Genomic DNA, 16,889 nt, shown 5'->3' on the forward strand with positions numbered 1-16,889 from the left:
AGTTCTACTTAATTTTAATAAAAAGCACTTATATTTAAAATGGCAAAGACGACTTTCAGGTTCATGTGAACTGGGAAATATTTACTATTAGGTTGATATCTGATACTGATGTTTAAGATTGTTGATCTAATTAAGACATGTTAAGATTATTGTACCTAACCTAGGTTTAATAAATAAGACCTTACTAGATCTCTTGCAAGAAAAATAACTTGACATGAAATAACTTTAAAGTAAAAGTAAATGAAATAAGAACTTTGGTATAAAAACTTTACAGTAATTATATTTTAGAAATATCCACTTAAAATGATCTTTCCAGATATCTGGTAACTTAAAGTTCTAGAACTGTGTTAATTTAAGTGAGGAAAGTTTATTAAATAGCTAAAAAGATACTGAGACATCAATTACTAAATAGAAAAACTAAAGGTAGTTGGAAATATTGTTGAAAATGTTTCATATCACCTGAGATGTTCTCTATGAGAAAACAAATGTTTTTAAAAATTATCACTGGTGTTTATGCTCACCAATTTATAAAATGCTTCCCTGATAGCTCAGTTGGTAAAGAATCTGCCTGCAATGCAGGAGACCCTGGTTCAATTCCTGGGTTGGGAAGATCTGCTGGAGAAGGGATAGGCTACCCACTCCAGTGCTCTTGGACTTCCCTTGTGGCTCAGCTGGTAAAGAATCTGCCGGCAATGGGGACCTGGGTTCAATCCCTGGGTTGGGAAGATCCCCTAGAGAAGGGAAAGGCTATCCACTCCAGTATTCTGGCCTGGAGAATTCCATGGACTGTATAGTACATGGGGTCAAAAAGAGTCTGACACGACTGAGCCACTTTCACTGTCAATTTGAGGACAGTTCATAATTGCTTGTTCAGTTCAGTTCAGTCGCTCAGTCATGTCTGACTCTTTGCGACCCCATGAATTGCAGCACGCCAGGCCTCCCTGTCTATCACCAAATCCCAGAGTTCACTCAGACTCACATCCATCGAGTCAGTGATGCCATCCAGCCATCTCATCCTCTGTCATCCCCTTCTCCTCCTGCCCCCAATCCCTTCCAGCATCAGAGTCTTTTCCAATGAGTCAACTCTTCACATGTGGTGGCTAAAGTACCGGAGTTTCAGCTTCAGCATCATTCCTTTCAAAGAAATTCCAGGGCTGATCTCCTTCAGAACGGACTGGTTGGATCTCCTTGCAGTCCAAGGGACTCTCAAGAGTCTTCTCCAACACCACAGTTCAAATGCATCAATTCTTCAGTGCTCAGCCTTCTTCACAGTCCAACTCTCACATCCATATATGATCACTGGAAAAACCATAGCCTTGACTAGACGGACCTTAGTCGGCAAAGTAATGTCTCTGCTTTTGAATATGCTATCTAGGTCGGTCATAACTTTTCTTCCAAGGAGTAAGCGTCTTTTAATTTCATGGCTGCAGTCACCATCCGCAGTGATTTTGGACCCCCCAAAAATAAAGTCTGACACTTTCCACTGTTTCCCCATTTATTTCCCATGAAGTGATGGGACTTTTCATGATCTTCGTTTTCTGAATGTTGAGCTTTAAGCCAACTTTTCCACTCTCCTCTTTCACTTTCATCAATTGCTTGTTAGCTTTACTAAAAATCAAGGCTTTAAGAGTTGAGGATTCTAATTTAAACATGTAGTTAAAGTGAATAACACAGTAACATTTCAGTACACAATAAGAAGTAGAATGTATGATTTCACTAAAAAGGTATGAGAAATGGAGTTACATTTTATTGAAAAAAAAAGTATGAGCTGGTTAATTTCATTTGGGTGGAAAATGAGACACAGGATGGATACAGAAAGTGATCAGAGATTGTGGAAACCAACGCTGTAGAAAAAGTTCTGTACACAGTCAGGATTAACCAAATTTAGATTGAAGTTGTTGAGTAAGTGGACTTCAAGTGAGCTAGTATAGGACTGGAATTTAATTTGTTTAAAGTGCTCCTTTTATAATAGATTGTGTGAGTTTCTGCGCCCTTAAATGATCTATATTTATTTTCTTTTAATAGTTTTTGTGACTTTGGTTAAATGAATAGGTATTGTTTCAGTGACCTATGATCCTGTTGTGCTTTAAAACCTTTATGATATTTCTAACAAACTTCCCAAATATCAAAATCTAACTAAAGCTCTTTTAGTCTCCAGCTAACTCTGGGATGGATGCTTTGAAGAAAAGTCTTTGAGACATCTCAGAGATGAATATTAACCTAAGTCTATTTGGTATTTTTATCTTCCCGACCCAGGGATTGAACCCAGGTCTCCCATATTTTATGCAGATTCTTTACTATCTGAGCCACCAGAGAAGCCCCAACTCGAAAACATTGTCAAGTGATTGAATGTGAACTTTAGGTTGTAGTGTATGGATAAATATCATTAATACAGATATTCCAAAATTTATATGACATCCCTAACATCTGGTATGTCCTGATATAACGTTATCAGTCATAACTGTAGTGATTATACTAACATGTTACATGTTGCAGAAATATCCAAGTTTCCTAATTACATTGTACTCAACTCTATAACCATGCTATTTTGTTTTGTCCTTTACAGACTATCATAATTTTGCACTGCCTTTACACAATAAAGATTTTCAAGAAGACACAGAAAGAATTTTTAAACAAATGTGTTTCTGATATGCTTAATGCTACTTAATTGCATAACAAATTACAAACTGTAATGGAAAATCTGCTTACTTCATACAGATTGAACTGATAAATGTGATTTATAACTGACTTCAGAACATACTAACTTCAATCTGTTTTCCAGTAAACTTTTTTTTTATGCTGTGACCTACAAAATGTTGATAAAGAATGTCTTTGTAAACAAAGATAAAACATTTATATTTTTCTCTCTGCCTGCTGCTGCTGCTGCGAAGTCACTTCAGTCATGTCCAACTCTGTGCGACCCTACAGATGGCAGCCCACCAGGCTCCCCCATCCCTGGGATTCTCCAAGCAAGTACACTGGAGTGGGTTGCCATTTCCTTCTCCAATGCATGAAAAGTGAAAAGTGAAAGTGAAGACGCTTAGTCGACCTTGCCAAGATTTGGCTTCTCCAGCTGGCCTTCCTATGGACTTGATGGTTATTGCAACTTGATTACAACTAGTTATACAACTTGATTACAACTAGTTATAAACAATTTGTTCTTTAACTTGTTCTCTGTTTCCAAATTGTTTATACCTTTATCTCTCTGCTACACTATGACTTTGTCAATGTTACTAACTACATTACTTATAAGATTTTTGTCTCTTTCAGTATGTAACCAGGCATGCAACAAATATAATGATGACTACATAACTTCAAGCAACTGGTCAAAAATGTAGTTCTATATGCCATCAGTAATTGTGATAGTGTGATCCTAGGTGTGGGAGGAAGCAGGCAAGGTAAAATATCTCATGGATCCTAATAGGTTAAAAGATAGAGGATCCAGAGAATCTTTTGTTATCTGTCAATGAGTCTAATCTGGAAATTACCAGAAGTGACATATCAACAAGAAAGAACTTTGGTCCAATCTAGGATGATCCACCAAGTACCATGGGACAAAAAATGGTCATGAAATGTCTCTCAAATATTGGTCAAATTTCCGACCATGGGTAGGGACTGTAAAATGGAGTATTTCCTGCCATATCAGTAATCAAGGATGTAACAACCATCAGTGATTTCAGGCCTCCAAACATAAATTGCTGAGCCCAGAGGGCACCCAAAAGAGAGGACAATGCCTTTAATTCAGCAACTGTCAGCTGTCACCACTCCCTATGGAGAATGAAGAACTAAGGATATAATAAAATCAAGAAACGGGGTGATTCCCAGATGGCAGAGGAACAGGATGAGGAGACCACTTTCTCCCCAACAAATTCATCAAAAGATCATTTGAATATGGAGAAACTTCCACATAGCAACTTCTCAACACTGGCAAAGGACACCAGACACCCATAAAGGTAGCCCAATGTCTTCAAAAGGAGGTAGGACAAAAGATAAAAGATGAAAACAGAGACAAAAGATTTAGAGATAGAGACCTGTCCCAGGGAGGGAGTCGTGAAGAAGGAAAAGCTTCCACACAATAGGAAACACTCTCACAGGCGTGTCAGTGGGGAGCTGTGGAGTCTCAGCTGGAGCATAACTGGAAAAAAAAAAAAAAAGAAACCCACAGAATACACACTTAACCACAACTACCAGTGGAGAAGTGGCTGAGATACTCACATCTGCCACTAGCGAGTGGGGGCTGGGCAGGGAGGCACAGGCTGTATCATCAGTTCTTAGGATAGTTATCAGGCTTGGATGACCTGCGAACAATCTGAGTAGGCTAATATGACACAGCAACCAAAACTATGGGATCGCCAGAGAGATGGGGAAAAAAAAAGGACATTTCCTACAAAAGGCCCTAATGCCACGCGGTAACACCTGGTGCACTCGCAGAACAAAAGATTGCATCTGCATCCTAGCAAATACCAAAGGAGAGGAAGCTAGCTGCTATTTAGGGCCCTCCTTCCCCGGAGGCAGAGAGGCAGGTGTGCAACAGCCAGAGTCACAAGGCAAGGGGCCGCTGCAATGTTGGCACAAGAGACTGCATCTTCCACCAAGCTGTAAACAGGCTGCCAGCTAACCACGTCTTCCTGGGATCCTGGAAGGTTCACTTCCACCAGGAGTGTCACAGCCTGAGATCAGCTTCCCAGAGGAGACACATGGGACACCTGGGACTAGGCCCTCATAGCACACACAGGAAACCAAGCAGCAGGGACCAGGGAGATGGTTAAGACGCATGGCCCACCTGGGACAGTGGGCTCGCCAAGCACTGGTCACCTGAGCAGCTTGGACCTGGGATGAGCACTAAACAGACAGCCCATCTGGGCCTGTGCCCTTGTGGGGCACCCAAGAACCTGAGAGGCTTAGACTTGGGAAGTGCACAAAACACAGGGTCCACTTGGGACAGGACCCTCACGGAGCACCCTGGAGCCTGAGCAGTGTGGACTCGGAAAGTAGACAGCACCTTGGGCTGTGGCAAACCCAGGATGGTCCCTCCAGTGTGAGCATTGCCCACACATGCCAGCAGTATTTGTTTGCAATGTTCCTCCCTCTCCACAGCACAACTGAACAAGTGAGCCAAAATAAGTGGCCATCTTCACCCCCTCATGTCAGGGCAAAAATTAAGACACTGAAGAGACTTGCAAACAGAGGAAGCCAAAATAAACAAAGAAGGGGCAGCAACCCTGGAAGTGACAGGTGCAACAAATTAAAACCCTGAAGTTAATACTGATACTGTGTATTTTGGGGGCAGCTATAGACCTTGAGGACAAGTACAAGCCAGACCAAGGGACAATCTGACACAGAACTGAACCCACATTGCCCACAACAGCTCCATAGAAATCCCTACATATATTTTTACTATTATCACTTTTCAATTTTTAAAAATTTGAATTCTTTATTACCCCTTTAACTTTCATTTTTATAGCCTACTGTCAGCTTTCTAAAGAAAAAGAAAGAAAGAAACTAGTTTTTTTTAAACGAATTCCATACATATCTTAATTTTTGTGATCAATTTTGTATTTTCTATACTGGATCTTTGGGAGTTTAACCTCTAGTCTAAGTTTTTAATCTTTGCTTTTTGATATTTATTATTAATTTTCTGTCTTTAAGAATCTAATCTTCAATATCCATTTTTACTTAGGCATTTGATTACTGGCTTGATAGCTCTCTCCCCTTTTGACTCTCACTTTTCTCCTGGTCACCTCTATCACCCTCCTCCCTCTTCTCTATATAACCCTGTGAATCGCTCTGGGTGTTCCTGGCTGTGGAGAGCACTTAGGGATTTGATTACTGGCTTGACAGCTCTCTCCCCTTTTGACTCTTCCCTTTTCTCCTCCTGGTCATCTCTATCACCCTCCTCCTTCTTCTCTTCTCTATATAACTATGAATTTCTCTGGGTATTCCTGGCTGTGGAGAGGACTTAGGGACTTTATTACTGGCTTGACTGCTCTCTCCACTTTTGTCTCTTCCCTTGTCTCCTCCTGGTCACCTCTATCTCCCTCCTCCCTCTTCTCTTCTCTCTACAACTCTGTGAAATTCTCTGTGGGTTTCTGGCTGTTCAGAATTGTTTCACCATTAACCTGGGGGTTTTATCTTCTATGCTGTATGGATGGAGAAGTCGTGAGGCTACAGTAAGATTGGGAAAGAAACCCAGAGGCAGGAGGCTCAACTCCAGAACTTTAGAACATCAGAGAATTCCTGACTCGGGGAACATTAATAGACAAGAACCCACCCAAAAGACTCCATACCTACAATGAAACCAAGCTCCACCAAAAGCCAGCAAGTTTCAGTTCAAGACACCACACTAATTCTCCAGCAAAACAGGAACACAACCCTGAACATTAAAAGATGGGTAGCCTGAAGCCATAACAAACCCATAGACAACCCCAAACTACTACTGAACATCTCATTGCACTCTGGAGAGAAGAGATCCAGCTCCAACCACCAGAATACAGACACAGGTTCTCCCACCCAAGAAACTTTGACAAGCAACTGGTCCAACCTCACCCACAGTAAGCAGACTCCACAATTAAGAGGAACCACAACCTTCCAGACTGCAGAAAGGGCACCCCAAACACAGCAAGCTAAGCAAAATGAAAACACAGAAATCTCTAGCAGGTGAAGAAACATGATAAAACCCCACCAAATCAAACATAAAAGAGGTAAACAGGGAATCTATCTGAAAAAGAATTCAGAATAATTATAGTAAAGATGATCCAAAATTTTGTAAACAAAATGGAGTTAAAGATAAATAGACTAGAGACAAGGATCGAGAAGATGCAAGAAATGTTTAACAAGGACCTAGGAGAAACAAAGAAGAGTCAATCAATAATGAATAATGCAATAACTAAGATTAAAAACACTCTGGAGGAAGCCAACACTAGAATAACTGAGACAGAAGAGAGAAAAAGTGAGGTGGAAGATAGAATGGTAGAAATAAATTAAGAAGAGAGAGAAAAATAAAAAGAAATGAGGACAACCTCAGAGACCACTGGGACAATGTTAAACGCCCCAACAGTTGAATCATACATATTCCAGAAGAAGACAAAAAGAAAGGGCATGAGAAAATACTTGAGGAAATAATGGTTGAAAACTTCCCTAAAATGGGGGAGGAAATAGCCAAGAAACCCAGAGAATCCCAAACAGGATGAACCCAAGGCAAAACACCCCAAGAAACATATTAATCAAACTAACAAAATTATACACAAAGAGCAAATATTAAAAGCAGCAAGGGAAAAGCAATAAATCATACACAAGGGGATCCCCATAAGGATAACAGCTGATCTTTCAAAGGAAACTCTTCTGGTTAGAACGGAATGGCAGGGCATACTTAAAGTGATGAAAGAGAAGAACCTACAATCAAGATTACTCTACCCAGGAAGGATCTCACTCAGATATGAAGGAGAATTCAAAAGCTTTATAGACAAGCAAAAGCTGAGACAATTCAGCACCACCAAACCAGCTCTTCAACAAATGCTAAAGAATCTTCTCTAGACAGAAAACACAGAGAAGGTTTATAAAAACGAACCCCAAATAACAAAGTAAATGGTAACAGGATCACATTTATCAATAATTTACCTTATACATAAATGGGTTAAATGCTCCAACCAAGAGACAAAGACTGGCCAAATGGATACAAAAACAAAACCTCTATACGTGCTGTCTACCAGAGACCCACATCAAACCTAGGGACACATACAGATTGAAAGTGAGAGGCTGGAAGATGATATTTCATGCAAATGGAGACCAAAAGAAAGCAGGAGTAGCAATACTCATATTAGATAAAATAGACTTTGAAATAAAAACCATGATAAGAGACAAAGAAGAACACTACATAATGATCAAGAGACCAATCCAAGAAAAAGATGTAGCAATTATAAATATATATGCACTGAACATAGGAGCACCTGAATAATGTAAGGCAAATGCTAACAAGTATGAAAGGAGAAATTAACAGTAACACAATAATAGTGGAGGAATTTAATACCCCACTTACACCTATGGATATATCAGCCAAACAGAAAATTAGCAAAGAAACACAATCTTCAAACTATGCAATGGACCAGTTAGACCTAACTGATATCTACAGGGCATTTCACCCCAAAACAATGGATTTTACCTTTTTCTCAAGTGCACACAGAACATTCTCCAGGATAGATCATATCCTAGGCCTAAAATCTAGCCTTGGTAAATTTTAAAAACTTGAAATTGTTTCAAGCATCTTTTCTGATCACAATGCAGTAACATTAGATAACAACTACAGGAAAAAAAAAAAAAAACTATAAAAAACACAAACATAAAGAAGCTAAACAACATGCTTCTGAATAACCAACAGTAATGGAAGAAGTCAAAAAGGAAATCAAAATATGCATAGAAACAAATGATAATGAAAACACAACAGTCAAAAACCTATGGGATTCAATAAAAGCAATGCTAAGAGGGAGGTTCATAGCAATACAAGCCTACCTCAAGAAACAAGAGAAACATCAAATAAGCAACCTAACTTTACACATAAGCAACTAGAAAAGAACAACAACCAAAAAATAGACAAAATAGACAAACCGTTAGACAGACTCATCAATGAAAAAAGGAAGAAGAATCAAATCAACAAAATTAGAAATAAAAATGGAGATATCACAACAGACAATACAGAAATACAAGCAATCATAAGAGACTACTATGATCAACTATTTGTGAATAAAATGGACAACTTGGAAGAAATGGAAAAATTCTTAGAAAAGTATAACCTTCCAAAACTGAACCTGGAAGAAATAGAAAATCTGAACAGACCAATTATGAGCACGGAAATAGAAACTGTAATCAAAAATCTTCCAACAAACAAAAGCCCAGGATCAGATGGCTTCACAGGTGAATTCTACCAAAAATGTAAAGAGCTAACACCTATCCTACTCAAACTCTTCCAGAATATTGCAGAGGAAGGTAAACTCCCAAACTCATTCTATGAGGCCACCATCACCCTAAAACCAAAACCAGACAAAAATGCCACAAAAAAAAAGAGGAAAACTCCAAGTCAATATCACTGATGAACATAGATGCAAAATCCTCAACAAAACTCTACCAAACAGAATCCACCAGCATATTAAAAAGATCATATATCATGACCGAGTGGGCTTTGTTCCAGGGATGCAAGGATTCTTCAATATTCACAAATCAATCAATGTGATATACCACATTAATAAAATGAAAGATAAAAACCATATGATTATTTCAACAGATGCAGAGAAACCCATTTATGAACTTAAAAAAAAAAAAAAAAAAACTGTCCAGAAAGCAGGAATAGAAGGACCATACCTCAATATAATAAAAGCCACACATTAACAAACCCCCAGTGAACATTATCCTCAATGGTGAAAAACTAAAAGGATTTTCTCTAAAATGAGGAAAAATGGGTGCCAACTCTCACAGCTACTTTTCAACATAGTTTTGGAAGGCCTAGCCACAGCAATCAGAGAAGAAGAAATTAAAGGAATCCAAACTGGAAAAGAAGTAAAACTCTCACTGTTTGCAGATGGCATGATCCTCTATATAGAAAACCCTAAAGATACCACTGGAAAATTACTAGAGCTAATCAATTAATATAGTAAAGTTGCAGGATATAAAATTAATACATGGATATCACTTGAATTCCTATACACTAACAATGAAAAAACAGAAAGAGAAATTAAGGAAACAATCCCATTCACCATTGCAATGAAAAGAATAAAATATTTAGGAATAAATTTACCTAAAGAAACAAAAGACCTATATATAGAAAACTATAAAACAATGATGGAAGAAATCAAAGATGACACAAATAGATGGAGAAATATACCATGTTCGTGGATTGGAAGAATCAATGTAGAGAAAATGAGTATACTACCCAAAGCAATCTATAGATTCAATGCAATTCCTATAAAGCTACCAATGGTATTTTCAACAGAACTAGAATAAATAATTTCACAATTTGTATGGAAACACAAAAAACCTCAAATAGCCAAAGCAATCTTGAGAAAGAAGAACGGAACTGGAGGAATCAACCTGCCTGAATTCAGACTATATTACAAAGCTATAATCATCAACACAGTATGGTATTGGCACAAAGACAGAAATATAGATCAATGGAACAAAATAGAAAGCCCAGAGATACATCCATGCACTCCTGCACACCTTATATTTTTGACAAAGGAGGCAAAAACATACAATTGAGAAAAGACAGCCGTCTCTCTACCAAGTGGTGCTGGGGAAACTGGTCAACCATGTGTAAAAGAATGAAACTAGAACACTTTCTAACACCATACACAAAATTAACTTCAAAATGGATTAAAGATCTAAATGTAACACCAGAAACTATAAAACTTTCAGAGGAAAATATAGACAGAACCCTTAAACCACAAGAAGATCCTCTATGTCCCACCTCCCAGAGTAATGGAAATAAAAACAAACATAAACAAATGGAACCTAACTAAACTTAAAAGCTTTTGCAAATGAAGGAAACTATAAGCAATGTGAAAAGGCAGTCTTCAGAATAAAAGAAAATAACAGCAAATGAAACAACTGACAAAGAATTAATCTCCAAAATATACAAGCAGCCCATGCAACTCAATACCAGAAAAACAAATAACCCAACCAAAAAATGGCCAAAGAACTAAACAGACATTTCTCCAAAGAAGACATACAGATGGCTAATAAACACGGGAAAAGATGCTCAACATCACTCATTATTAGAAAAATGCAAATCAAAACCATGATGAGGTATCATCTCATGCCAGTCAGAATGACCACCATCAAAATGTCTACAAACAGTAAATGTTGGAGAGGGTGTGGAGTAAAGGGAACCCTTTTACACTGTTAGTGGGAATGCATACTGGTACAGCCACTATGGAGAACCATATTGAGATTCCCTATAAGACTGCAAATAGAACTGTGTATGCCCAGTTGTGTATGTGCTGGGCATACACACCGAGGAAACCAGATTTGAAAGAGACACATGTACCCCAATGTTCACTGCAGCACTGTTTACAATAGGTAGGACATGAAAGCAACCAAGGTGTCCATTGGCAGATGCATGGTTAAGGAAATTGTGGTACATATACACAATGCAATAATATGCAACTATAAAAGGTAAGACATTTGAGTCAGTTCTAATGAGGTGGATAAACTGGAATCTATCATACAGAGTGAAGTAAGTGGGAAAGAGAAACACCAATTCAGTATAACAACACATATATATGGAATTTACAAAGATGGTAATGATGATCCTATATGCAAGGCAAAGAAACAGACACAGATGTAAACAACAGACTTTTGGACTCTGTGGGAGAAGACGAAAGTGGGATAATTTGAGAGAATAGCACTGAAACATGTATATTACTATATGTAAAATAGATGACCGTGCAAGTTCAATGCATGGAGCAGGACACCCAAAGTCAGTGCTCTGGGAAAACCCAGAGAGATGGGGTGAGGAGGGAGATGGGTGCGGGGTTCAGGATGGGTGGACACATGTGCACCTGTAGCTGACTCATGTCGATGTATGGCAAAAACCATCACAATACTGTAAAGTAATATCCTTCAATTAAAATAGCTAATTTTTTTTTTAAGTCAAGAAACAGGATTCTGGCCCCACACAAGTGAGGTACACATGGAAGAAATTATTTCAATATACCCAGATGCTTGCATCTTTCTAAACTTAGAAAAGTGTTAAATTCCTTAACTTGAAAGATATATGATTTTCCCTAATTAACAGTAATCTTTGACATTCAGACTACCTGCCCCACTGTATTGCAAACTCCTACATAACTTGACTGCTTCCCCCACTGCCTCAAAGCAGTTTCTCAGGACTACTTGAGATGCTGTCTCCTGGGCTTGAAGTCCTAAACATTCCCACAAAATAAAACATAACTGTTAATTTCTAGGTTATGACTGGTTTTTTTTTAGTCAACATTCTAAGCCTCATTTTTAGAAATAATAATGTTGAGAGGCATATAACATATCAGTATGTGTGCTGCCAAACGGAGCCCAGGACACAACATATTAAAAATATAAAAATTAAGGCTAAGATAAAAGTCATGGTACATTTTATCCACTGCAATTACCAATAGCAAATACAACAGTATTTACTTAAGTATTTTGTTTGAACACAATCAGGCCACTTTTTAAATCTAAGAAAGGCTTCTCATATCTACAGTATGCCCCTCCATAAACAAACCAGATTCTAAATACTTAATATAAAATTTAAATATTCATTTTTGCTTCTATGGTCAAGTAATAGAAAAATGTGAAATAACAGTATGGTGGTTTCTCAAAAATCTAGAGCAGCTATATGTCCCAGCAATTCCACTCCTGGGCATACAGCTGGACAAAACCATAATTCAAAAAGATACACACACACACCAACATTCCCAGTAGCATTATTTACAACAGCCAAGACATGGAAGAAACATAAATGCCCATTGACAGATGAATGGATAAAGAAGATGTATGTGTATACATACACACACACACACACACACACACACACACACACACAAAACGGAATACTACTCAGCCATAAAAAATGAAAGAATGCCATCTGTAGCAACATGGATCGAAACAGAGATTATCATTCTAAGGTAAGTGAGAAAGAGACAAATACCATATGATATCTCTTATATATGGAATCTAAAATATGACACATATGATCTTATTTACAAAACAGAAACAGACTTACAGATATAGAGAGCAGATTTTTGGTTGCTTGCCAAGGGCAGGGAAGTAGGAGAGGCATGGTTTGTGAGTTTGGTGGGGTTACTAGATGCAAGCTACTGCATATAAAATGGATAAACAACAAGGTCCTACTGTGTAGCACAGGGAACTATATTCAGTATCCCATAGTAAACCATAATGTAAAATATATCACATATATATCTAACTGAATCACCTCGCTATATACCAGAAACTAACACAACATTGTAAGTCAACTATACTTCAATTAAAAAAAAAAAGAAAACCTCTGGATCTAATACAGGATTTTAAATAAAAATCATTCCAAAATTCATTTCATGCAATCTCTTACACTATTCAACATGCTGGAGGAAAACCCAATGATAATATTCTCTGATTAAGATTTATTCTTAAACCACATAATTTTAAAAAACTGACCACAAAAACAAAATATGAAAACAATCTGCTTTGCAAAATCTGAAAGCTTAGGTCAGATTTAAAATTAAGTACATATAGACACTGAGAATCATAACTTATAAAACATATCTTTAATGGAGTTATTTAAAGTTTCCTTTGAGTCTTATTTTAAAAAACATAATTTTGACATACACTCACTTACTTAACCACAGCATATCTAGACAAAACTGTTTAACTGCCTAAACAGGTAGCAAATGAATATAATAGCAGGAGATGAGATGTTTAAACATCAAAGTTCATCTCAATATACTTCATTTCCATGGGTCAGTGGTGAAAAGATGGAATAACCCCTATAGCAATTTGGTAAATCAGTCTGTCAAACTTTTATTTAAATTAGTTAACTGAATTTATTTAAATAAAATCAAATTTTAAAATCCACAGAATCATGCTCGACAACACAGATATAAAATATGAACATATTTCTACCAACACAGAAAGTTCAACTGACTATCACCACTATAAAGCTTCACGCATCTTTGGTGGCTAAAGCTGTTCCTCCATAACTGTGAACCTTGGCACACAATCATTTGGATCACAATTAATTCCTAAGTGATTAATTGAAAGCTTCTAGGTAGACACTGTAAAATAAATCTGAACCCTTAACAATAAATACTGAAAAACACAATTAGACAGCAGGGTTCCAAAATAAATAACATATATAATAAAGATATTGTTAGTTTGGTGGGACCAGCTCCTCAGAAATAATAAGCTGTATCTAAATTATCTCCCTTCAACTACTAGTCCCATACTTATACAATACTAGGCATTTAAAGAATGGTAAAAAAAAAAAAAAAAAACAAGGTGGAGAGATTGCTTAACCCCCAAATGGGATGTCCAAAAGTCAAAAACTGAAACTTTTGACTGAGATATGAAAGAAAACTCACACAAAAGCAAAAACCATTTTTAAAAAGATACCTGTATGACATACCTTTTTCCACAAAATTCAAGTACAGGATGATCTTTTGTCCTAAATCATCCACTATTTCTTTGCCATTGAGAGTATCATAGGCTTTTTTGGATTCTTCTACAGTTTTGTATCTTACACATGAGTAGGGTTTATTACGTGGCATTAAGAGAGCATCCACCAATCCACATTTCTCTAAAACTGGGAACAGTTGGTTCCTACTCACTTGATTACCCAAACCACCATTGGCAACAATCAGACTCTAAAAAGACAAAAAAAAAGAAAGTAACATGAGCAGTTGATATCAATCTGTTATTTTTAAATAACATTTTAAAATAAAATATTGTAAACAATACTGATTTTTATATAGCCTTTTAGTGACCATAAACACAAATTAAAAGATAACTTTCACTGTTCATAAATTTAACATAATGAAACAGAAAGAAGAGGTAGAGAGGAGAAGAAACAAGGATTTACATAAATTTTGCGTTTTGGCTAGACACTGTGGTATATGATTTTATACTCAATCTTCATTAAAACAATCTTCACAACAATCCTGTGTGTGTTCAGTCACATCCAACTCTTTATGGCCCCACAGACTGTAGCCCACCAAGCTCTTCTGTCCATGGAGTTTTCTAGGCAAGAACAAAGGAGCAGTTTGCCATTTCCTACTCCAGGGGATCTTCCCAACCAAGGGATTGAACCTGCATCCCTGAAACTCCTTCACTGGCAGGTAGATTCATCACTAGCACAATCCGAGAAGCCCTCACAATAATCCTACAAAGTGGGTAATATTAGTCCCACTTCATATGGTAAGAAACCAAAAATCAGAAAATGAGGTTAAGGTAGTAATTAGTTGGGGTTGAGTTTAAATTTTACTTCTGTCAGTTTCCAAAATCTATACTTTTTGATATAACCATTATACAATGTTTACTAAAAACTAAAGGCAAAGGTACTGGCTCAAAGAAAAAAAAAAAACAATTACAAGTTCTATTGAATATGAAATAGGAAAAGTTTCCTGTATCTGGATTATCCAGTCATTTTGCAATTAAATTTTTTTTCTTTGAAAATATCATGCTTACTTCCTTGTCATTTGCAATCCTGTTCAACTTTACTCAAGAAATTTGGTGGGGAAGAGGTCTCCTATTTTTATCCTAATGCTTGAAGCCTTATAGTCTCTGTACTTAAAAACATTCTTCACCATGTTAAGATCTTTAAATTCTGAAGCATAACAAAAGTAAACAACTAATGGCCTACCCACATCAGGTTCATCATTTACACCAGATATTGGCAAAGCTTTTCTGAAAAATGCCAGAGAGGAAATATTCTAGGTTTCACAGATCATATAAGGCTCTGTTACATAGTCCCATTAATTATTTTTTGTTGTTGTTCAGTCATCCAGTTGTGTTCAACTCTTTGCGACCCCAGGGACTGCAGCATGCCAGGCCTCCCTGTCCCTCATCATCTCCTGAAGTTTGCCCAAGTTCATGTCCATTGCATCAGTGATGCCATCCAGCATCTCATTCTCTGACACCCTCTTCTTCTGCCCTCAATCTTTTCCCAGCATCAGGGACTTTTCTAATGAGTCAGCTGTTTGCATCAGTTGACCAAAATACTGGAGCTTCAGCTTCAGCATTAGTTCTTCCAAAGTGTATTCAGGGTTGATTTCCCTTAAGATTAACTGGTTTGATCTCCCTGCTGTCCAAGGGACTTTCAGGAGTCTTCTCCAGCACCACAGTTCAAAGGCATCAACTCTTTGATGTTCTGCCTTCTTTACAATCCAGCTCTCACAACCATGCATGACCACTGGGGAGCCTTGACTATACAGACCTTTTGTCGGCAGAGTAATGTGTCTGCTTTTCAACACACTATCTAGGTTTGTCATAATTTTCCTGCCAAGAAGCAATCATCTTCTGATTTCATGGCTGCAGTTACCATCTGCAGTGATTTTAGAGCCCAAGAGAAGGAAAGCTGTCACTACTTCCACCTTCCCCCTTCTATTTGCCCTGTAGCAATAGGGCAGGATGCCATGATCTTAGTTTTATTAATATTTAGTTTTAAGCAAGCTAAATCACTCTCTTCCTTCACCCTCATCAAGAGGTTGATCAAGAGGTTCTTTAGTTCCTCTTCACTTTTTCCCGTTAGAGTGGTATCATCCGCATAACTGAGATTGTTGATGTTTCTCCCGCCTATCTTGAGTCCAGCTTATAACTCATCCAGCCCGGCATTTCTCATAATGTGCTCAGCGTACAGGTTAAATAAACAGGGTGACAGCAGACAGCCCTGTCATACTCCTTTCTTAATTCTGAACCAATCAGTTGTTTTGTACAGGGTTCATGACATGCAGAAAGCTTTCTCAGGAGATAGGCTAGATGGGTCTGGTATTCCCATCTCTTTGAGAGCTTTCCACAATTTGTTATGATCCACACAGTCAAAGGCTTTAATGTAGTTGATGAAACAGAGATAGATGTTTTTCTGGAATTCCCTTGCTTTCTCTATGATCAGACGAGTGCTGGCAATTTGATCTCTGGTTACTCTGCCCTTTCTAAACCCAGCTTGGACATCTGGAAGTTCTTGGTTCACGTATTGCTGAAGCCCAGTGTGCAAGATTTTAAGCATGACCTTACTAGCATGGGAGATGAGTGCAACTGTCTGATGGTTTGAATATTCTTTAGTACTACCCTTCCTGGGGACTGGAATGAGGATTGACCTTTACCAGTCCTGTGGTCACTGCTGGGTCTTCCAGATTTGCTGATACATTGAGTGCAGC

The 16,889-nt window shown here is 37.7% G+C and overlaps 1 protein-coding gene across 2 annotated transcripts in view; it reads right to left on the reverse strand.

Annotated features, from left to right (window-relative positions):
* ALKBH8 (alkB homolog 8, tRNA methyltransferase) overlaps window positions 1-16,889 on the reverse strand; it is a 124,484-nt gene that overhangs the window by 96,032 nt on the left and 11,563 nt on the right. For both annotated transcript variants that reach the window (XM_068989074.1, XM_068989075.1), the window contains one exon: window positions 14,144-14,381. In XM_068989074.1, coding sequence (XP_068845175.1) covers window positions 14,144-14,381 — 238 coding nt within the window. The remainder of the gene's footprint in view (window positions 1-14,143; window positions 14,382-16,889) is intronic.

Source organism: Capricornis sumatraensis, chromosome 16 (genome assembly GCF_032405125.1).
Source record: "Capricornis sumatraensis isolate serow.1 chromosome 16, serow.2, whole genome shotgun sequence".
Taxonomy (NCBI): Eukaryota; Metazoa; Chordata; class Mammalia; order Artiodactyla; family Bovidae; genus Capricornis; species Capricornis sumatraensis.